The sequence below is a fragment of the Choloepus didactylus genome, chromosome 23 (assembly GCF_015220235.1).
Source record: "Choloepus didactylus isolate mChoDid1 chromosome 23, mChoDid1.pri, whole genome shotgun sequence".
Taxonomy (NCBI): Eukaryota; Metazoa; Chordata; class Mammalia; order Pilosa; family Megalonychidae; genus Choloepus; species Choloepus didactylus.
In genome coordinates, this window is record NC_051329.1 from 8,726,233 (window position 1) to 8,748,705 (window position 22,473).

Genomic DNA, 22,473 nt, shown 5'->3' on the forward strand with positions numbered 1-22,473 from the left:
TGAAAGCTGAATAAAAAAAAATTTTAATCCTATAGGCCAGTTTGTTTGAATACATATAGAACGTCATTTGAAAAGAAGTCAAAATCCTAAATTTGAAGCTCTTCCTAAGTAAGGCCCCCAGAGGAAGTCCTGCCTTCCAAACCCCAAAAGATAGAAATTATGTCGTTTCTAATAGTTGGTCTATTCCTTTATTTCTTTAACATTTTTTCTTAATTACAGAATTAACATATTACATTGACATTCTAAGGGAAGTACAAGGACCCTGAGCTATGGTAATGCAACTGATCAGTTGGACTTCATACTTTTTCTACAAGATCTTTGTTTCCCAAGATCATCAATATTTTATCAGAAACAAATTACTGTAAAGAAAAATATAATCCAAAAACCAACAATAGTGCCTTCTGCAGAAAGCAAAGATTTCAAGTATGGAGTGAGAACGGCCTAATTATTACTTAAAAGAAGAAAGTTACAACAAAGAAATGCATGGAAATGATAAACCTCAAATTCAGCAGAATACTTAACTCTGAGGTGGAACATGGAAGGAAGTTGGGATCAGAAAGGGGACTCCCGGGCTTCAATTCTCTTGCTAATGTTTTATTTCCTAAGCTGGTGGTAGGTATTCATTGTTTCATTTAATAGATTGTGTATGTCCTAAATGTCTCAAGGGGAGTTATGGAAAGTTCAGTTTTAGAAATATGGAACCTAAGATTATACAGGGAGAAATCAGATGGAAATTTCCAGCAATCTGAAACTGAAACTTGATTCCCCGATAAAGTGCTACATTCATTCACAAAAGATTTACTCTGTGGCTACTAGGCCTACTAAGCACTCAGTAAAAACTTTGTGACTGAAACAGCATCAGAATCACTACCTTTTCAGAGGAGATCTTCACTAGCAGATCTACTTGATATAAAGCAGTTCCATGTTCCTTTCTTGAACCAACACTTAGGTACCCACTTCCTGTATCATCATTTGTTAGAAGCTCAATGTCATTCCACATGTTTCCAAGATGGTCTTCCTGAGTTAGAACAACTGTCTTTCCTGTGACAACATGTAAAATCAGAGAGCAAATTATCTCATTGTACAGAATATACTTCCTTGGGAAATGAAAAGCGTTACACACATATACACAGAGAGGCTAATAAAAATGGTATCAACCCATAAAGACCTCTTTGCCTTCATGTTATTGCTCTGGTTGTTAGAAACGTCAGACCAAAAAGATAAACTGAACTAGGGCTATGATTATCACCAAGAACAAAATATTGGTTTAGGCACACAAACAAAAAATTCTGATCCTACCAATGAATCCTAGGGCTTCTAGTACTCTGCTTAGCTTAAATTATAGCAAATTTTCATTTGAAATAAATCTTTAACCAGTATAGCAATAAAGAGAGTAGACTGTCTGGGAATCTCAGGGCAGAAAGAGCACAGATTAAAGAAAAAAAAAAGTTCATTAATGTTTCCACAGTATTGTTATGCAACACGTGAAAATGATAAAGGGAGGAAAAAACTGGATTAGGTTTCTGATTAGACCAAAAAGTACACTTATAACTTTAGGAAAGTCACTTAACCACCTCATCAGCAAAGATTTATACAATGCATATTAGCTGTGGTCTGGGTGGGAATAGAATGCTAACATGAAAAACAATCCCTGGATCAAGTTTGGTGGGGAACAACACGAGAAATTACAATTGTTTTGATAAGTGCTAACAGATGTAGAGTCTTAAAACCACGGGAAGTACAACACAGGAACAAAATAAGTTTTGGCTTGGTGCTCTGTCACATTTACTACTCATTGTTCTTACTCAAGTAACTTAATCTTTCTGTTCCTCCATTTCCTAATCTATTTAATAGGACTATAATTGTACCTACCTGAAAGGGTTATTAGTGTGAGTTTTACATTTCACACTTAGAACAATGTGTGATTCGTGAAAAGCACTCAATTTAAGTGTAAGCAAATTTATTATTATTGGTGAAAGCAGGTAACACTTGGACTGAGGATTTAAGGTTGAGGACCTTTCTAAATAGAGGAAAAAGTTACTACGAGGAGAGCATAAGCAAGAGCACAGAAAAAACATTTTAGGAGGATACGGAATGGTTTTAAGTGGCTGGTGTTTGAGTGGGAGTTGGGAGGAAATTAAGAGAAGACAGGCTGGGGTTAATACTTTTAATGGTCTCAGTTTCCCATATCTGTAAGTTGGAGAAATATTATCAACCTTCCAGGGCTGCCATAGTCATTCATTCCACACGTGTATTGAATCCCTACAATGTGCCAGGCACTCATTTAGGAGCTGGGAAAACAACTGTGAACAAGACAGAATGGATCTTTCCATTATGAAGTTTGTATTCTTGTGGGAAGGACAGACAAAAGCAAAACAATAGTTAACACGTATTGAGTTTCTTGCGTGCCAAGCACAGTTTTGAACGCTTTAATCATTTAATTCTCACAACGACCTATTTTACGGTTGAGGAGAACGAGTCAGGGAGTAAACAAACGGGCCAAGTCACCCACAAAGTAGTTAAGCCAGACAAACTTTAAATCCACACCGGCTCTGAACAACTGTTATACCGCCTCCCTATGAAAAAACAAGTAAATGCACAAATACTTACAAACTATGCTAAATATTTTGAAAGAAACAAATAGCGTCCAAATTGGTAAAGGGGAGGGGGAAGAAAGGGCTTAAGAAGGATTTTCTATTTAGGAAGGGAAGGAGGTAACACCTGAGACCTGAAAAACAGGAGCCCAATCATGCAAAGTTCAGAGGAGGCAAGAGTCAGGCAAAGCACACAGTGCAAAGCCTCAGAGGCTAGAACCAGTCTGACGAGGCTGCCAGGCCATAGCTAGAGCTGAAAATCAGGCGGGAGAGGAAGGTGGAGCCAAAAGAAGCGGAGTTCAAGACTGGTTTTTATTCTCCGTGCAAAGCAGGGAGGATACCAAGCAGACGAGTGACATGATTTGATTAGCATTTGAGATCACTCTGGTGCTGCCTGAAGAAAAATTTACGAATATGAGATAATAAGCGAAATAAAACAACGTCAGTTAGGTCTCTACACGTAAACAATCCCAGGTGGACATGCCGCCAGCAAGAACCGGCTCCAACCTCTCTCCCGCCAACATCCCGAGGGGAAAGCACCCCGAACTGTGCTGAGAACACTGATATTTTGACCTGAACCCACTCCCAGCTCCCTACAGCAGCGCAGCTCCCCCTCCTCACCTGCAACTGAAGAAACTAAAAAGGACCTTCCTAACTCACACAACCGACCCTAACCTCTTTGGATTCCATTCCACGGGTTTAAATTGGCGGGAGTACCCCCCCCCTCAGGCCCAACCCCTTTTACGGTTGCCGGAGGAGGCCAAGCTTCCTTTAGAAACGAAATAGGAAGTAGCCCCCACCCTAAATCCCACCCGTTCCGTTCCCAAGAGCCCACATTCTAGGGTGTATTCCAGACCACGCCCCCTCCGCCATCCCGACACGCCCCCTTCGAAAGAACATCCAATCACCTCCTGGAGCCGCGTTGCTATAGAAACTCTTGTCCCCACCCCTTTTCCCCCAGCATGCTGTGCGACGCGCGGGGCCTCTTCCTCTTTGTGCCATCCGGGTCTCGAGCTAGCGATTTAGTCGGTCTGTAGCGAAGCTTCCTGGTTGTCGGTACAGTTGAAACGGCAAGTGGAGGCGCCGCCGTCGCGGCCCCAACTCTGGACTATGGCGGTAGGTGCCGAATCGAATTTAAATTTAAAGCCAGGGATATCTTCCTGCTCATCTCCAAAGAGTAGGTGAACGGCTCGCGTAGCTGTTGTCCGTGCGTGGGGGTGGACAAAATGGCGCCGCGGTCGTCTTCTGCGCCCGCCATCATGGCTGCCTGCGTGGGGCGGGGGAAGTAAAGGCGGTGCCGATGGGGGTGGGGAACCGCAGGGAATGTTTTTTTTCCAGAACTTTCCTCCCATCTTTTCCCCAAGAAGGTCCGTTTTGGCCCTTGGAACTGCCTCCAGTTTCGCTTACTCACCCTGGCTAGTGATTTATGTTGGGTTTCTTCGGGGTTTGAGAATTTGTTAGCGGTGAAGAGGCTGGGGGAAGAAAAAGGGTCCAAAATTGTCGGATCAAAGAGGGGTATCTTTCAGGGATGGAATTGAGATAAGAATCAGATACTAGTTGGATAATTTTGATTACTTTTTTGTCTGTGTAAATCTTAAGTTTATTCCTTAGTAAGGAAGGTATTGCTGAAAAGGAGGGAAAATTCGATTTACTTAGAGAAAGTTTTTGTAACTACGAATTCTGACTGATGTTGAATTTCCAAAGCGGCTCGTGATGTAATTAGAGTTGGAAGTTTTTGAGAAGCATAGTCCAGTTCTATCACTGGCGTTCTTTAATTTCATCTTAGGCCGAAATGAAAACTCGAGTTCTCAAATCCCTTTCAGCACAATAAACCCCCCTTGTTCATGAGATGCCTAATCCATGGTCACTTTTTTGGGTGATTACTTCGTTTTTATTTATTCTGGTAAAAGAAAAAGGTAAGGATTTGCATTCCTTTCCACTGACCAAAAGATTATATCTTCTCATTTTCGGAAATAACTAGGAATATGAGAAGCAAAGTTTACTTTTCTTAGTAACTAGGATACTGGAATGAAAACGGGTGGGATGTTTTTCTGCATATCTATTTGATTGAATTTGGGACAGTTTTTTATAAGGTTTCAGGTGGTTGGTAGGTTATTTCGTATTTGTGGAACTTAATCGATTTAATTTTTTTTTGTTTGTTTAGCATTTTGGGCTTTTTAATATACTTTAATAAAGGATAATTAGTGTTGTTTTACTTGGCCTCAGATATTTTTAGAAGTAACATCAGTTCAAACATTTGTTTTTGCTTCTGCAGTGCCTCCTTCAATAAAAAGACATGATTCCCTGGAGAAGTGGCCTAGTATTAAATCCAGTGCTTGTCTTCTTTGCCCTGGAAAAAGATTTGTGTACTGTGTCTTGAACATTTATTAGGGTTTTTAATAAGATGTAAATTTTAAGGAACAAAGATGGCTTTCTGATAGAGTAATGCTAGAAGATTACAAGGCAGTTTGCAGTTAGCATTTAAGATTTACATAAAGTTCCTACCGAATTGAAATTAAGCCACTCTTATAGAAACTTGGGAAACTTTTGATGTTTAATTTTTATTCTTTCTGGACACCTCCATTATGCTACAAAATGTCCTCACAGAAATAAGAATTTATGTTGGTAAGTAGCAACCTATCATCTCTGTTTGGTGATAATATTATTTTTTTATATACATTTTTTATATTCTACACTGAAAATGGATGTTTCAGTGTAAGTTACAAACCTGTATCACAGGTTGCCTTTCCTCAAGCCAAGGACATTTGTCTCCCCTATTACCAGGCTTCTGTGATTAAGGATCAATTCAAGTAAACCAATGAGAAAACTTCTGCCTGGGCTAAGTCCTGACTTTTCCACGGAAAAGTTGTGTTCAGTTCTAATCGTGGTGATTCTTGTAGAAGTGAATGAGATGTGCCAGTGGTTCCAGAATGCTGTCTGTTCAGCAGAAAAGCAGTGTGAACTGAAAGAAATGATGGCACTGTGTAAAGCTTGAGATTGCTTTTATTTTACCAAGTAGAAGCTGTATCTACACTTGGTACCTACTCTACAGACATGTCAGAAGTGGTCCTTAAGGGTAATGATGAGAACAGGAATAAAGGTAAATGTCTAATGTTAGTTGTGAAAATCAGAATCACCCTTAACTGTGATACAGCATCGTTTATTAATAAACCCAACAAAGAGATGAAGATGCATTATCTCCTTAGGTGTGAGTCAGTTAATGTTGCGAAGATCTCACCTGTAAAATGAGAAAGTTGAATTTGGTCATTCTAAGGTACTCAAGCCTTGCAGCTTAAAAACTTGGACTCCAGAAATCACACATATTTAGAAAACTGGAGGAGCACATACCAAAGCCTCCCTAGGAGTTGCTTCCTTCTCTGTTACTTACTGGTCTTTTTTTGTACCGTTGTCTTTCTCCCCAACTAAAGGGTAAAGCCTTCCATTTTAATTTATCATTTTATTCCCAGATCGTAGCATTGAGTTTGGCACATTTTTGACCGTCAGTAAGTAGTTGTTGAATTAATACAATTAATCTCTCACACCTCATTTGTTAAAATATATCCTGTGTGATTTACTTGATAGTTTTCTGAACTAATCTTCCTAAGGGAGGGGGAAGTTCATCATCATATCCTTCTGCTATAGAATGTGTAGTGATTCCCTATTTATGCAGTCCAGATTTCTGTCTTCTGATGTCCTAATCAGAAATCAGTAAACTTTTTCTATGAAGTCCATATGATAGATACTATAGATTTTGTGGGCCACACACAGTCTTTGTAACATCGTTTATATGCTTTTTAACAAACCTTTTAAAAATGTAAAAACCATTCTTAGCTCAGGAGCCCTACAGAAACAGCCCATGGGCTATAATACCCCATCTCCAGGTGTATTTAATTCTATTTTCATATTCTCTTTGGAGAGAGAGTTCACCACCTTCCATTTTCCAAATATTGCTACAGCTGTTACCCTTGCCTTGTAACAAAACATGACTTGAGGGAACTCCCAAGTTCTAGTTTCTCCTTGAAACTTTTGTGTGTGATTCTAACTTAAATCAGTTTCTTCCTTTATAAGTGCTCCTGTTATTTGTAGTTTGGACCATATAATTTCATCAGCGCCAGAGAAATCCAGTTTTAATGGAAAATAATTAATAACTGATTTCTTTCTTCCTCAAACATTTGGTTTCTATGCTGAGTATTGTGTCAGGAGTGAGGCAGATTAAATTGCCTTCTGCAGACTGGAAAGCAAAGAACTGATATTTAGGTGAAGGCACTTACTTAGGTAGATCAATTCTCAGGGAAAGTGTGTTCACACTTGATCATTGCTTTAATTTTTAAAAATTTTATATTGTCATAATTACTTGTAAAATGCCTTAAGCAGAAACAACTTGATGTTTCCATAGCCCAGAGCATTTGTGAGGAGAGGCAGACCATATTTTGCTGCAACACTGTGCCAAGGGGCTGTTTTCATTAAAGAAAGAGGGTTAATGAAATTAAGATTGGGTTCTCAGATGGGTAAGTTAATTTTCTCTTTATTGTATAATATTCTAGACTTATTTTCTCCTCATTTTAAGATCTTACCATCTTGAGCTTTTTAACCTCTAACAGGTTATTAAAAATGCCTTTTTAATGAAGTATGTCAGTTTAAGATAGTAGTATTGATAAAGTCAGCTAAACAAGTTCAGAAATCTAAAACGATGTATTTTTTTCTGCTTGAATATTCATTGGAAATACAGCCCTTTTACTCCCCTCCCCCCATTGTTTAAAAGTTGTAAAAATTATGTTGAAAAAATTAAAAGTATCTATGTAAGTACATATATGTCTCTGGTATCAGGTTGGATATTTCAAGTTATTCAGGTCTTTTGAACAGTGTAGAAAACCTCAGAAATCAGCCATTCTGATTTATTGGTTTTGGGAGGAGGAGGGGTTGGTTTTTGTTTGTTGTTTTTGGTTATACTCAGTGGTGACTGTCTTCCCTCCTTCCCTTCCCTTTGTTTTAAGAATTGGAAATGTTTTGAATTAATTAAGAACTTAAGTTTTTTTTTTTTAGGCTAGTGATACAGAACGAGATGGACTAGCCCCAGAAAAGACATCCCCAGATGCAGACAAAAAAAAAGAGCAGTCAGATATATCTGTTTCTCCTAGAAACTTAAAACATCATTATTCAAGATCACGATCAAGGTCAAGAGAAAGAAAACGAAAGTCAGGTATGGATTGTTGGAAGTGATGATTACCATCATTTGTTATAATCCAAGTAGATGTTTGTATACGACATAAAAGTAGTTTATTGATGTATGTTCTTCCCAGTAGAGGTAATAGATAATGTAATTTTCTGGAGAATTTTTCAATTTTAAGTACAAATAAAAATCTTATTTTGTCCAAAGATAAAATTGATGTTCAAACTTGGGTCATATTAATTCTGAGCTGTGTAAATTTCATTCTTCGTACATTGGCAAATAGTATTTCAAAATGTTTAGCTTGGACGATGGTATATATTAATCTTGTTTTTATACTAGAATATTTCTGAAGCAGAAGTGAGGAGTTTTGAAATACTCCATATTCATTTACTTTAAAAATAAATGGACTGATACGTAGCATAGAGAACATTTTTAAATTTTGGTAGTTATGCATGGATGGGCCATTCACCCCCTAGCCCAGCTACCTCACGTCCTTTTTAGTCAAGGGGCACTGCAGCTTTGATCCCTGGGCAGGAAGCCGGCACACAGTTTACCTTGACCTCCGGCATACTTCGTTACTCCATGGCACTCCTGCCCCTGTATTCCTCAGTTCTTTCAGTTCTGCTCAAGGATACCTCCAGCCACTGTGTGTAGGATAAATACCAGCCACCTCATCCCCTGGCATTGCTTCTCTGGTGTTGAGGCAGGCACAAAGCTGCTTCAGCAGAATTGGCCTCTGGGTTCAATATTTGAACTACCCCGTGCAGTGCTCCAACGTAAAATTATGTCCTTTGCCCTCTCTCCGCAGTGCAGAATCTCAGCCATCTCCCACTTCGTCCTGGTCCTGCTGGCCACTGTCTCTTTGAGCTCTGATTAACCCCACATAACTCATTTCAAAAATCTTAGACCTGTCATATGGAGTTCAGTTAGTGTGTCACATGGAGTCCAGGGTTTTGCCTAAAGTCTTAGGTAGTGACTTAATTTTTTAAAGGAGTTCACCTGTAAGCTGATCACTGTTCTTAAGTGCATAGCTTAACACTTGTCAATCCATGTACCTCCCTTTTTTTTTTTTCCTACATCCTTAAATACACATGCATTCAACTTTGTAAAATGTGCTTTGTATGTTTGTAATTATATAACAGATGTGCTGTTTTTAAAAAGAACAGCAGGGCTGAAGCTTTACTTCAGACCCTGGCCATGCTGATGGCGCTTTCCTTTCCAACCCCCACCCTGCTGCTCTAAGAAAACTTTCTTGCCTGAAGTCCAAAAAAAAAAAACAGCATTGCAGTTGAACGAAAAGGTTAAGTGAGAAGTGGAATACTGAATTTAAAAGTTGTAAGACCTGGACTCTATATCTTTTGAATGTATATCTATATAGAGTGAGAAACTAAAGAATTATCGTAACCATTTTTAATAGCAATTTTTCTAGACTAATAACATTTTTTCACTACTTACACAACATACCAAATATAATTCAGCCTGTTTATTTTCTCTTGCATTCTTCAGCTTTTGTTGTTCTTGATTGTTTACTTCTAATAACCCTCTTTATAAATTTGTTGTGGACTAGGAAACATGATATATGGACTAGTTCGAATGTTTTGTAAAATACTGTTAATGTAGTAAAATATTCTCACTCTTGCCATCAAAAAATACATTTTTTGGAAGATGTTCAGAAAACAGAATTTAAATATAGCCAAATGGACTGAAATGGTTGTTTATTGGACTTTGTGTTTAAGAAAAGACATTCTTGTTACTTTGTTTATTGTGATTTTTTTGTGTGTGCTTATAGATAACGAAGGAAGAAAACACAGGAGCCGGAGCAGAAGCAAAGAGGTAATTAACACTTTGTAGTGAATAGGTACTTTAAAATACTTGTAAAGTATCTGATAGAAATATTTGTGTGAATTTATAGCATTGTCAAGGTAAGTACCAAAACTTGAAATTTAAAAGGTTAATTGGGTTATAAAATAAGCATGATTTGGATTCATCATTTTTTCAAGAAGGTAGTTATTTATATGAAAAAGTACATTCAAAAACTTAATTTTATTATGCTGTGAAAATATTCACAATAAAAATTTCATATGAAGAATATAATTGGATTTTTAGGCCTGTCACACAGAGCTTCCATTAATCTGAGGTCCCAAGTCTTCTTGTACCTGACCACTGCTCAGGATTGTTAAATAGCTATCATCTTTAAGTAGCAATACCCTGGATATCTGTGGACTACTTTTTCTTTATGGAAGATAACAAGAGTCCTCTTTTCTTAAACTAGTTTGATTTCCCTGATAGTATTGAACTTTGAAATAAAGGTATCAGTGAGGGACAGCTGAAAAGGTGGCAGTGACAGCACAACTTTAGGAAAAAGAAAGGTATCAGCTATATTACAGAGATTTCTTACTCACTCACCTGAGAAGACGAGGAATAAACCAACAAGGAAGAGCAGAAATGCTGAAAAGGGAGGAGGAGAGTCTTATGGGGGCTGGGCAAGGGACTCCTAAAACAAATGTGTGCAGGGACTTCACCTCTTCCCCTAATGGAAGCTCTGTTAAAAATTTTTAATTTAGGAGAGTTTTTGTGAAAATGACTATTTTGTTTAGCTCACATGATAACATTTCTATAATAAATCATACTCAGCGTGCTAATGCGCGAAGAGACTGAACTGAAGACGCTGCAGACTCAGATAGCAAAATAATAAGCCTACTTCATGATAAGGTAACTATTAGTCATTCAAACTCCTATTTCCCTTAAGTATATCTTAAATCAGTTAAGGGTTTTCATAATGTTTTTTTTATTATTAATAGTAATGTTATGTTTGGAAAACTAGTTTGAAATAAACTCTAAAACCTTTGCAAGTTTAACCACTTAAAGCCTTTTCAGTTTGCCATTGTACTGCAAAATCGAGGAAAATTTCTTTCGTAAGCTCATTTTATTGAGAACTGGGAATGAAACTAAAATTCAGTTGTGTCTCCAGGTCTCTATTTTTTTGGCAAAATAATAAATTTCATAATATCATTTTCAGATATAGCATCATGCATGTTCCAGAATGATTGGCCATGTGTGGTTTTTGTTTTTAAGAAGTTATTCTCAAGTAAAAGGAAATAAGCTGTGACCTATCTTGGGAAACTTGAGATAATTGTCCTATTATGGTGGGAAAGCAGTGCCCTGGGCATCAGAAGACTGTAGAGTCTAACTATAACTGTACTACTATATAGCTTTGTGACTAAATCTTTAGTTATAATGTAAAATAAGGTTGTTGAATGAGAGGATCTGAATTCCTTCCAGCTTTAAAATTCAGTGATTTAGGGATGTCCAGAATTTCAAACTTCGGCTATGAGAAAGATTTGAGAAATCTTAATGTGGGGAATGCTAATATTTAGCATTTCATATTTTGGCATTTCAGTGGTAAAATAGAGACTTAATCATACAGTTAATTTTAGCTGAGTCTCTTGAATACATTTGTTGTGAAAGCCTTGGTTTTTAATCTTTCAGAGTATGGGGAAGTATGTATTGTTTGATGGTATAGGGATTGATTGTTAAACCTAGTTTTATTTCATAAAAATTAAAACAGATACGGTTGCCATTTTCTGCCCTAGGTACCTGAACCATAATAGAACTCCAAGCCTGTTGGGATTTTGCAAGACGAAAAGTGATTGCTTCACTTTTAGACATTGGGAGAAAAATCAAGTACTGTCATTTTAGAGAGGTTGTGGCTATAAAGAGGACATTAACTCTGTAGAGTAATTTGAAACTGCAGAAAATATTAATGCTTAATAAGATTAATTTCAGTTAGCTACCTAATTTGAAATGTTTTCTTTAAACTTAATTTATATGTACTCTGGATTTAGAAATTGATATACATACATGGTCTGTTTCTCTTTAAAAAATGAAAATTTTTGAAAGTTTGGATACGTAGCTATACTTTCCTTATTCTTTTAGATAAAGGAAAGGGTTTGCTCTTTTTATGATGTGGTTTTTCAGTATTTCAACCTTAAAAATAATTCATTGTTTTTATTGTGGTATTGAGAGGAATATTTGGGGGATTTATAAAGAAAAAATAAAATTAGCAATATACATCCACAACATTTTACTTGAGCCACACACTCCTAAGGTTACTAATGTTGCATCACAGCATTTTTGTCTACTGATACCCATACTAACACTCTTTGTTGCACTATTTTCCTGAAAGAACCAACTTCTTCTTAAAACAGGCAAGAAGACATGAATCCAAAGATAAATCCTCTAAGAAATACAAGTCTGAGGAACATAATGATAAAGAACATTCTTCTGATAAAGGAAGAGAGCGGCTAAATTCATCCGAAAATGGTGAGGACAGACACAAACGCAAAGAAAGAAAGTCATCAAGAGGCAGAAGTCATTCAAGATCTAGGTCTCGTGAAAGGTAATTAGTTTCATATTGTTAATTTACTGCCTCTAAAAGCCTCAGCGCTACATAAAGCTTATCGTTATCCCAACAGCACAAAAAATCCTAATTAAGAAATTGATATTTTTGCTTACTTAATCTGTTCCTGTGCTACTAATACTATTGCCTTTTGGACTTTGCTTTCTGATAGGCACAAAAATGTTTCCAAACCTAGATAAAAAAGAATAATTACGATTAATGTACCCTTATTAGTTGCTATCATTCTGTTAATCTGTCTCTTGCAGTGAAAAATGTATGTTGTTTTGAATCTGTTTAAGTCTGAAGGACAGTATTTTTACCTGGTTGATGTAGAATGTGTTTGCAAATAAACTTAGGGTGTTTTTTTTTGTTGTAGAGATGTAGACATTTTTGAAACTTGAGATAAGGCTCATTTTGTGGATTTGTAGCTGTGTATTTAAAAAAAACAATGTTAAACATTATATATTTGGAAATTTCTGTTGGGAATAAACCTGTGGTATCAGCATCAGTTAAAATTTTTCAGTAGTAGAGGAACTTGTGTTCTTAGTTTTTATAAATGCTTTGGTTGGACAATAGATTTTAAACTAACAGAATCCTAAATTGGGGTATGAGCATTGCACAATTTTGACTTGTTGCAGCTTTACACCTTTTGGCTTCCCTAGAAAGCATCAGCAAGCAGGAACAAAGGTGTCTGTTTTGGTTATAATTCCTTCGTTTACAAACCTCAGTTATCTTTTCTATAAACAGTACAGAATAGTTTATTGGCTGTCTAAATTGCATACACTATGAGTAATTCGTTCGTAAAATGTACGATTTAATTAAAGAGTTCTGTTAACTTCAAATATGTGTGCTTTGATTTTAGGCGTCATCGTAGTAGAAGCAGAGAACGGAAGAAGACTCGCTCCAGGAGTAGGGAGCGGAAGAAGTCACGATCCAGAAGCAGAGAGAGGAAGAAATCACGATCCAGAAGCAGAGAGAGAAAACGTCGGATCAGATCGCGTTCCCGATCAAGATCAAGACACAGGCATAGGAGTAGAAGCAGAAGTAGGACAAGGAGTAGAAGTCGGTGGGTGCTCATCATCATAAGTAAAATCAGAACTGTGATTACAACATTTCACTTGATTATTTGGGCGATCTTTCTTGCTATGTTTTAGTAATAGGCCCCCTGCAGGTATATTTATTTTTTGTCAATGTGAGGATATTGTTTGTGAGGTCCAAATTTTATTTACTGAATACAGTAAAACACTTTTTCCTTTGATGAAAAATTTTAGACTATTTATAATCACACTCATCAATAAAGAAAAATCCTAAATATTTGTATGGAATTTTGACACATTCTCAGTTGATCAGTAAATGTCATCTGTGAAGTGCGAGTATGAATAGTCTTATTAAAATTATCTCACTTGTTTTGAACATTGCATTCATTAATTTTAGAATCACAATAGCTAACATTAATTACATGTCTACCATGTGCTATATGTATTAAGCCAAAGCTCTTGATATCTATTAGCTAATCCAGTCCTCTAAACCACCCCGTTGGTAAGTCCATTGGGCTTGCAGAAGTTAAGTAACTTGCCCAAGAAGCTCAGAATCATACAGTAGTAGAGGCAAGATTGGATCCCAGATATATTTGAAAGCAGAGTCTGTATGTGTGCTAAACTAACTACACCATGTATACTGTCTTGGGTATTCAAAAAGATGGGCTTATTTCAAACCTATCTTGATTGAGAGATGACTGTAATTTGTTGAGACAGGAACTAAAATGAAGAGTATGGGAATAAAATTTTATTTTATTCAGGGAATAAATATTCAGGGAATCCTTTTATTCTCATATATGTACTATAGTTATAGTAGTGATCTTAAATATATACTCATGGGTATTAAAGTAATGAAATTGCTCTTTTGTTAGATTTCTGATACTTAGTCTATACAAAGATTGAAATATAGGTAAAAACAGGTCTGTATTTACTATAATCCTGGTTTTTATGGTTTGTCACCTATTTGATCTTTATGTAAATCTAATTTTATCAGTATTTAGTCATTTGATTTAGTTTAGTGATTTTAAATTTACCAGTTATAAGATTTACTGAATTTAAAGTAAATGGCTCATTCTGTAATAGCTGTTTTGGCAATTCAGTCATTATTTTATTCTCGTTAATGCCTGTAGTTTTTTATCTTTTATTTTGTGATTAATACTTTGTATTTTCAAAAATATTTTAAAATTAATTCATTGAAAATTAAAACACACTAGGAACATTTCATCTTTTTATGCCATTTTTATTTTTGAACCATGTAAATATCATTGATTTGTATTCAAAATATTACTGTTTGGAAATGGTATGTGTAAAATTTCATTACAGAGATAGAAAGAAGAGAATTGAAAAACCAAGAAGATTCAGCAGAAGTTTAAGCCGGACTCCCAGTCCACCTCCCTTTAGAGGTAGAAACACTGCAATGGATGCACAAGAAGCCTTAGCTAGGAGGTATTTATTTTTTTAATTTTATGGTTTGGTGTATTTTGTTTTGTTTTTTCCCTGTTCAACTTGAAATAGATACTCAATTGTGGAGACAAAATGAAAGCTTTCAGTTAGGGGATAATTAAAATAAATAATTTTATCTAGGCGTAAATAAAACAGAACCTTTAAGATTAAAAGTAGTTAATCTTCATCTTAAACATTATTTGCACAACTGGAATGATTGAAAAGTCTACAACAGTTCCTGTTTTTTCTTCAGATTAGCTGATGCATTTTTTTTTCAAGAAATGTAGACTCCCAAATATTTTTAGCTTGCACTTGAATCTTTTGTGAATTAAATCTATTTAAAAGAACTGTTAATTTTGCCTCTATGAAGATTTTGCCCTTAACTTTTTATCTCTTCAAGAATATAAAATGCTTGAAACAATACGTAGAATCATGTCAATAGTTACTTTATTTTGAAAATAAATGATACACATTATACGCTACTTTTAATGATCTCGTAAATTTATCAGTGATAACAGAACACTATTTTTAAAACTTTCTCATGATTCAAGAATATGCAATGGAGCCACACACAGGTAGCAGGGATAGTAAACCAAAGTCTGAAAAACCATTCAAAGGCAAAAACTCCAAGCACTTGTTTGCAGGTTTTCCCATATTCTGAAAATTACACTCTTTGGTTTTTTTTCTTTTTTTTTTTTTCTTTATGAAATTGAGTTTATTTTTTTTTTCCATTACAAAAATACAGTTATCACAATGTAACCTGATGTGCTGCTGCCCTGTGACCCCAGCCTGGCAGAAACTCCAGCTGAACAGCAGCAGCAGCCAAGGTGTGAGCTCATCCCTCCTTCATTCCGTTCACCTCAGTGAATGGTGTTGCTCCCAAGCCTGTGGGGGCCATCTAATGCAGCCAGTAACATTCCTGAGGCGCACTCCCTTTCTGCATCCGAAATAACAGAATTAGGAAATAATTTATTCCAAAAGCTGAACTAATTTATAATGAACAGTCCATTAACTGACAAGTACATTTTTAAGCTCTAAAGTATGCCCTTACTTACTTAATATACTCTACATCTATTAAATTAGTGTTTGAATTTTGTTGAAGTTGAAGCTTTTTCTAGCATTTAAAACTTTCCTGATTTAAAGGACAATTTACTTTATCATCTTTCAGATTACAAACTTAAAGGACATCCTTTTAATTGCAAAATACCAGATTATTCCTTGACTACCTTGAAATTTTAGGAGAGGTCTTTCGTTAATAAAACTATGACTTTTTTTGTTGTCCGCCCCCCTTTCCCCTCTTCTTTTTTTTAAAGCAGGGACAGAATTTTAAAAGTGCTTTGGAAATAGTTTCTTATCGATGAACCTACATTTTCATGTTACCCTTAATCAGAAACTGATTTATACTCAAGAGAATTAAAAAAACTGTTACTAAATGTGTGCTCAATAAGGGGGAACCAAAATTCTATTCCAAGAAGAGGTTTCTCATTCAGGAATGCATTATGAAGATAACAACATTTGTTGTATAGAAAATACTGGCTTGACAGCACATTTAGTCTGCATGTATATTAGTGGATTTAGTAGGAAGCAGAACTGATTTTTGTTTTGGAATGAATTTGTACTTCATGTTTCCCTTTGCCTAATGATAAATGAGCTGCTAAAAACAATTTCCTGACAACAGAGGGTTTTATGGGGTTTTTTTCCCATTCGGTTATAGAGTAGGATTCAGAGTTTACTTGCTCTTTTTGTTTTGTTTTGTTAACTTGAAGGCTATGTAAGACTTTAAATACAAAAATCATCTGAGTGGTTTGATTGGCCTTTTCATCCTGGTTCAGCTTTCCCACAAGAAGCATTTAGGTAATTCTGTAAACTTACATTGTTTATTACTTTGTAACTAACTTAATGATTTTCTCGGCGTTCAATATATTACTTCCTAGATTTCATTTCATCCTTAACTATTATAACCAGCACTGGCAGATTGAATAATTTTTTGTTCTTTTTCCATTCCGTTGGAAACTGCATATAAAAACTGTTTCAATTTTTGACGATTCAGTCAATTGAAAAATCTTTAAAACTGGTATTGAAATATTCTTCAACTCTGACTGAAGTATCTCAAGAGTGATGGCTTTTTCTCACTTGGGCTAGAAGGGGCATTGATTTAAAATTCCATGTAAAGTGCTTTATTATACATACACAGAAAAATAAGGTCACAAATTGGTTGTTTTTGAGTGTTATTTTTAATTCATTTACATCTTTATTGACAGGTTGGAAAGGGCAAAGAAATTACAAGAACAACGAGAAAAGGAAATGGTTGAAAAACAAAAACAACAAGAAATAGCTGCAGGTAATGCCTTGTTTGTTTGTTTTTTGGACAAGTGAATGGAATTTGTTCTGGTTCATGTAGCACTTTAGCCATAGCTGCAGATACCTTTCCATTATGATTTTGAAAATGTAATTTTATGAAGCAGTGGTAAACTGGCTTGGAATGATGTGTCTTGGTATTTTAAGAAATCAAGTTTCTATAGGGAACACTGCCTGTGGATGGTTGAAGGTGATCAGAGAGATCTAACTGTTCAATTCATATGAAATGTAATCTAGAAAGTGTTTTTTTTTTTAACATTTATAGTTAATAGTGGTACTTTTAAAAAAAATTCAACATTTACAAACTTCCATTTTGCATTTATTATACATCAGTTTTGTAACTGGGTTCCCATACTGTTAGTAATTTAAGAACTTTAACATTATGTGCTGAACTAATACATTGAAATGTCTAATTGGAAGGTCTACGGTCAAAAGCTTGACTCAAGTCCTGACTCCATTTGAAATGGAAATGCCAGGCATGGCATTTAACCTTTATAGGCCTGGTATTTCTCATCTGTTAAATGTGCTTAATGCCTGCTTAATATTTTTAAATGTTAGTTACAAGTCTCAAATGAGATGTGTTTCACATGTTTTGTAAACTATAAAGAATGGTACAAATACAGGATTTTATTGTATTTAAGTATGGCTGGACACACCCTAGTTTATTTCCATTGAAATTATGTACCTTCTTGCTATTTGCAGAAAACTCTGCATCCTCAGAAAAAGTAAATGAAGTTTTAGTGTATATTTGGGATCATATGCAGAAATATATCTATTTGTAAGGACATTTAAATAAATCTTTGCTATATATGTCATTGCTCTTTAAACTAAATCTTAATTGTGTTTGATGAAAATGACCCCCTTTTGCAGATTAGTAGTTTCTTGTATATAAATAATGCTTCACTGTAATTCAGGAGGATTATTCATGTCTTCAGTATCCATACTTCTGTCTTCAGCAGCTGCAGCTACTGGAGGGTCTGTCCTCAATGTTGCTGCCCTGTTGGCATCTGGAACACAAGTCACTCCTCAGATAGCCATGGCGGCTCAAATGGCAGCTCTGCAAGCCAAAGCTTTGGCAGAGACTGGAATAGCTGTACCTAGCTATTATAACCCAGCAGCTGTGAATCCAATGAAATTTGCTGAACAGGAGAAAAAAAGGAAAATGCTTTGGCAAGGCAAGAAAGAGGGGGTAAGTACTTTTATTCCCCCTTTTCCCTCTTGTTTATCATTTATTCCTAATTAACAATCATTTAGAAAAAAATTGGGATTCCAAAAGATTACTTTGGGCCCATTTTCCTGCTGAGAAATAATTTAATTTGCCACAGTTACTTTATACCGAGGAAAAAAGTATGATGATCTAAGTCAAGCTTTCAAAGAAAATCAGTATTACCGTACATTAATAAAGAGAAAAGCTCATTAGCTTAGGTTTTTTCTAAGGGTACATTATGAGATTCTTTTCTTTTGTTATTCCATAAAAGAATCATAAGTTTTAAATAAAATAAGGTCTATTGATAGACTGCCATAAATGTTATTTTTGTTTATTTATATTATGGAAATGTTTAATATCGTAATGAAAGATATTTGAATTTTACATATTCTAAAGTTTCATGTTTCTTAACAGGACAAATCCCAGTCTGCTGAAATATGGGAAAAATTGAATTTTGGGAACAAGGACCAGAATGTCAAATTTAGGAAATTAATGGGTATTAAGGTAAGTTACCCTTCGTGTTAAAGTTCATATTATCTTCTAGGTTCCAGATAAGATTAGTTCTCAACATAAAGATGTTATTTCACTAATACAACACTCTGGGTACTTGATGGTGCTTTCCTAAAGTTTACTTTCTTTAGATTAATTTCTTCACGGAATCACCTAACCAAACCTTCAGTTCTCACTGGTTGACACTAGAAATTCTTTAGTTTACATTAACACATTTGTCAATTATTATTGAATTCAGACCTTTGGTGACCCTTGTTCAGGATTGTATGCCTCTTTTAATAAATAAAAATGAAATTGTAAAACGGAATTAATGAATTTGTGGAGAGAAATACTGTTGTTTTAAGCTTAGCTGTATCAAGTGGAGTTTTTTTTTTGTTTTTTTTGTTTTTTTTGTTGTTTTTTTTTTTGAGGTTCCAAGTTTTTTTTAACATGCAAAGGGAGGTTTTGTTGAAATAAAGTATAAATATTCAGATATAGTGTTAGATTTAGTACAACCACCTGGAAAGGTTTCACAGTTGCTCAGACTTTATTACTAAGGGGGCTGGATTTCGTTGAAAGGATATTTGGCTTAAACAAAGCACGAATAGAACATATACTGCACTAAGCTTGCTGTTCCTCAAACGTGCCAGAGGACCTTTGCATTTGCTGTTCCTCCTTTCTGGAATATTTTTCTCTCAGATACCTGCATGGCTCTTGCCGTTAGGTCTTGGCTTAAATGGCACCTTTTTAGAGGCCTTTCCCTCCCACCTTTTTAAAAAGAGCAAAAAGCTCCTACCTCTAGAACACTCCCTCCCCCCCTTCTCTACCTTACTTTTCTCCATAGTATTTATACCCTGTCAGGTAGGTTCTATGTTTTATTTGTTCTTTGGCCCTGCACTAAAATGTAGCAGATTTTTGTTACATGCTGCTCTTACACCAGTACCTAGAAAGAATATTGCCTTGCACACTGTAGTTACTTGATGACTGAAGAAATGGGATGTTAAAAAAAAAATCCCTTTGCATGTTAAAAAAAAACTTCTTGGAACCTAAGTATTTGAGGTCAAATAAATAAGTATCCTGAAAATAGGATTTAACAAGACTGTCAAGTGGTACAATCACTTTTTATTCCTATATGAATTCTTAATTTTAGTACTTGATTTTATATCTGATATTTAGAGTGAAGATGAAGCTGGATGTAGCTCAGTTGATGAAGAAAGTTACAAGACTTTGAAGCAACAGGAAGAAGTATTTCGAAATCTAGATGCTCAGTATGAAATGGCAAGATCACAGACCCACACACAGAGAGGAATGGGATTGGGTTTCACATCTTCCATGCGAGGAATGGACACAGTTTGAAAAATACCACAATTTCAAAGTTTGAGACTATATAGACTTCTTGTTTTGATGTCAGGTCCTTGTTCACCAAATAGCTAGGATTCTAGCTTGCATGGGTGTTGCATTGACTTTAATTTATTGAAAAATACGATTTTTTGTAAATAACAGATCAGTGATACTGGTGTTAGTGTTGTAATCAGGTTAAACCCACTTCCATTAAAGTTGACAGAACTATAGAAGGACAATATTTTTAGTTCATGAATTCTACTTTTCAAACATATAAAAGCTGCAGGTGGGATATAATCTCATACATGGATTTTTTGTGTCCGCTGTCTTGTGTACTTTTGTACTTAACCTTGTACAGTTATTTTCATCTCTTGAAACCTGAAAGAAATGTTATGTAGATGTTCTTTAGAAGATCCAGCCATTTGGCATATAATCCAGCACAAAGAAGCTGGGTGGTGATGATAATAAAAATGGTTTTCTCAAAACTGGTGTTAAGTTACCTGAAATTCTTGTTTGAATTTGTTTTATGGTTTCTATAGCATTTTGCAATTGCTGTTAGAAAGCAGTGGCTAGAAATTCCCTTTTTTCTCTTTTTAAGATCAGTTAACTTTGCTATAGGCAATACCATGGTGAGCAAAAAATGTAAAAGGAAAATGGGAGAAGCAAACAACCTTTTAATACTGTTTTCCTATTATTAGGGACAGAATTTGTGTACAGTATTTGTTAAATATTTCATGTTATTCAGGAAATAGATTAATGCATTAAAGGGATGTATGCACTTTTATTTTAATAAAGTGCCTTATAACAAGTCCTTCGTATACCCTTTTCTCATTATCCCTTGTCTTACAGTATAATAAACTAGGCTAAGAAAAACTAGAAAACCACTTTTGTCTCTGCTGCAGTTTTTGCACACATGAAATACAATGTATACGACAGCTTTTCCAAGAGAAATCTTTTGGAAGACATCTCGGTGTAGGAGCATAAAACAAGGGAAGACTTCATTGGGGTAACTATCTTGCCAACTTGATTCCTTTAGATGTGTTTTTGCAGTATATGAAAATGTAGTGTGATCAGGTTATAAGATTTTTACCTTATTTTGGTAAATGTTTAAATTTGCTTTTCCAGAGCACAGTAATCCTGTAGAGTAGTTCTTCACCAGTTTGCAATGACAAAGCCAAGTTTTCAAGGGAAATGATACTATGAGTCATTACTTCTTGAGTCACACAAATTCACATTTTTCCATTTAGTTCTGCCCTCTCAAATCAGTCTCAAAAGTTTTTTGTGGGTCTGCGAGGCAATGTGAATACAAAATCACCCCATGTTTATAGAGTGTATTAGTAGCTGTTATACATAATATGTTCCTATGCTCAACATAATGTAAACCAGATAATACAGAATTTTCTAGTAGCCAAATTTAAAGTTATGCACGAAGTTTTAGTATGTTTTGTGTAACATCCAAGTTCAACAAGTAATCAGTATCTAATTGAAATATTGTGCATTCTTATTTTCAAACTCTTTGAAATTCAGTGTATTTTGCACATCTCATTTTGGACTGACTAAACTTCAAGATCTCAGTAGCTACATGTGGCTGATGGTTATCATTTTGGACAACACATCTAGAGGGAGATACACCTGTATGATAAATAAGCAATTATAAAAGCCCAGAAGAAAACAAGTTAACTGCTTGGCTATTTTGGAAATAGGTTCCTAGGGGAGACACATTCCATAGTTTTGTACTTGGTTAGAACCCTTTCTTCTACACCTCTCATGCCTGTACTTTTGCTTCAGTTTCAGATGTCACGTTTTCCAGAAGAGCCTATCTCATTTAGTGAAATTATGAAGAGTTAAAACCTGATTCTAAGTAAGATGTTAGCACAATTAGAAAAAAAGCTGAGAGGAAATTGTGAAGAGCCTTGTAATCCATGATGGATATTGTGGGCTTTATGGCTTGCAAGTCAAAAGATAAAAAGGTATTGTCTAGAAGAAATTTCAAAGATGGTAGCTAGGCAGGGCAAGAAGACTAGAAGGATATATTTGAGGCAAGATATGGTGAATTAAACTGGGAGAACAAATAGCTTTGAGGGGAATTTGGGAGGAATCTGGGAGGTAGAAAAGGAATTGGTGTTTGTGGATAGGAGGTATTGAGGTTTCCAGCTTGAGTGATGGTGGATCATGATTCCATTAAATTTAGGAAAATTACAGTTTAAGAAGTAGGTTGGTGGAAGCATATGGGAACAGATTTAATAACAGTTCCATAGGTCAAAACATTAAGTATGTACTCAGAAATAGCATTTCTAAGGGCCCCTACTCATTTCTCCCATTCATCGATTACTTTGTCAATTTCTTTAGTTGCCTCAACCTTCTCAATCCAGCCCTTGAGTTTCTCAAGACAATCCTAGACTTGCTCTGTATTCTTTGTTCTCCAATCTTACTAT

General features: G+C 35.4%; 2 protein-coding genes across 4 annotated transcripts in view; one reads left to right on the forward strand and one right to left on the reverse strand.

The window, feature by feature from the left end:
- Window positions 1-3,805, reverse strand: part of KNTC1 (kinetochore associated 1) — a 103,456-nt gene extending 99,651 nt beyond the window's left edge. Inside the window, exons 1-2 of one of the 2 annotated variants that reach the window (XM_037816713.1) lie at window positions 3,503-3,805; window positions 872-1,041 (exon numbers count right to left, since the gene is read on the reverse strand). In XM_037816713.1, coding sequence (XP_037672641.1) covers window positions 872-1,041; window positions 3,503-3,596 — 264 coding nt within the window. In that variant the 5' untranslated portion in view covers window positions 3,597-3,805. Of the gene's footprint in view, window positions 1-871; window positions 1,042-3,215; window positions 3,340-3,502 lie in introns of those variants that run through there. The other variant, XM_037816714.1, reaches the window with a different exon arrangement.
- RSRC2 (arginine and serine rich coiled-coil 2) lies at window positions 3,564-20,846 on the forward strand. Of its 2 annotated transcripts, none has more exons than XM_037816741.1 (10): window positions 3,564-3,710; window positions 7,638-7,794; window positions 9,554-9,597; window positions 11,973-12,163; window positions 13,026-13,229; window positions 14,524-14,646; window positions 16,905-16,984; window positions 17,958-18,190; window positions 18,623-18,712; window positions 19,874-20,846. In XM_037816741.1, the coding sequence occupies exons 1-10, from the start codon at window positions 3,705-3,707 to the stop codon at window positions 20,051-20,053; spliced, it is 1,308 nt and encodes a 435-aa protein (XP_037672669.1). In that variant the 5' UTR covers window positions 3,564-3,704; the 3' UTR covers window positions 20,054-20,846. The 2 variants fall into 2 exon arrangements, with proteins under 2 accessions (XP_037672669.1, XP_037672670.1); XM_037816742.1 differs by having other exon boundaries at window positions 17,961-18,190.
- The last annotated feature ends 1,627 nt before the right edge of the window (window positions 20,847-22,473 follow it).

Bases quoted from the DNA above. Each gene is read 5' to 3' on its own strand.
- RSRC2 (XM_037816741.1), top strand. The intron at 12,164-13,025 runs GTAATTAGTTTC...CTTTGATTTTAG, and splicing joins AGATCTAGGTCTCGTGAAAG to GCGTCATCGTAGTAGAAGCA. The intron at 16,985-17,957 runs GTAATGCCTTGT...TTCTGTCTTCAG, and splicing joins ACAACAAGAAATAGCTGCAG to CAGCTGCAGCTACTGGAGGG.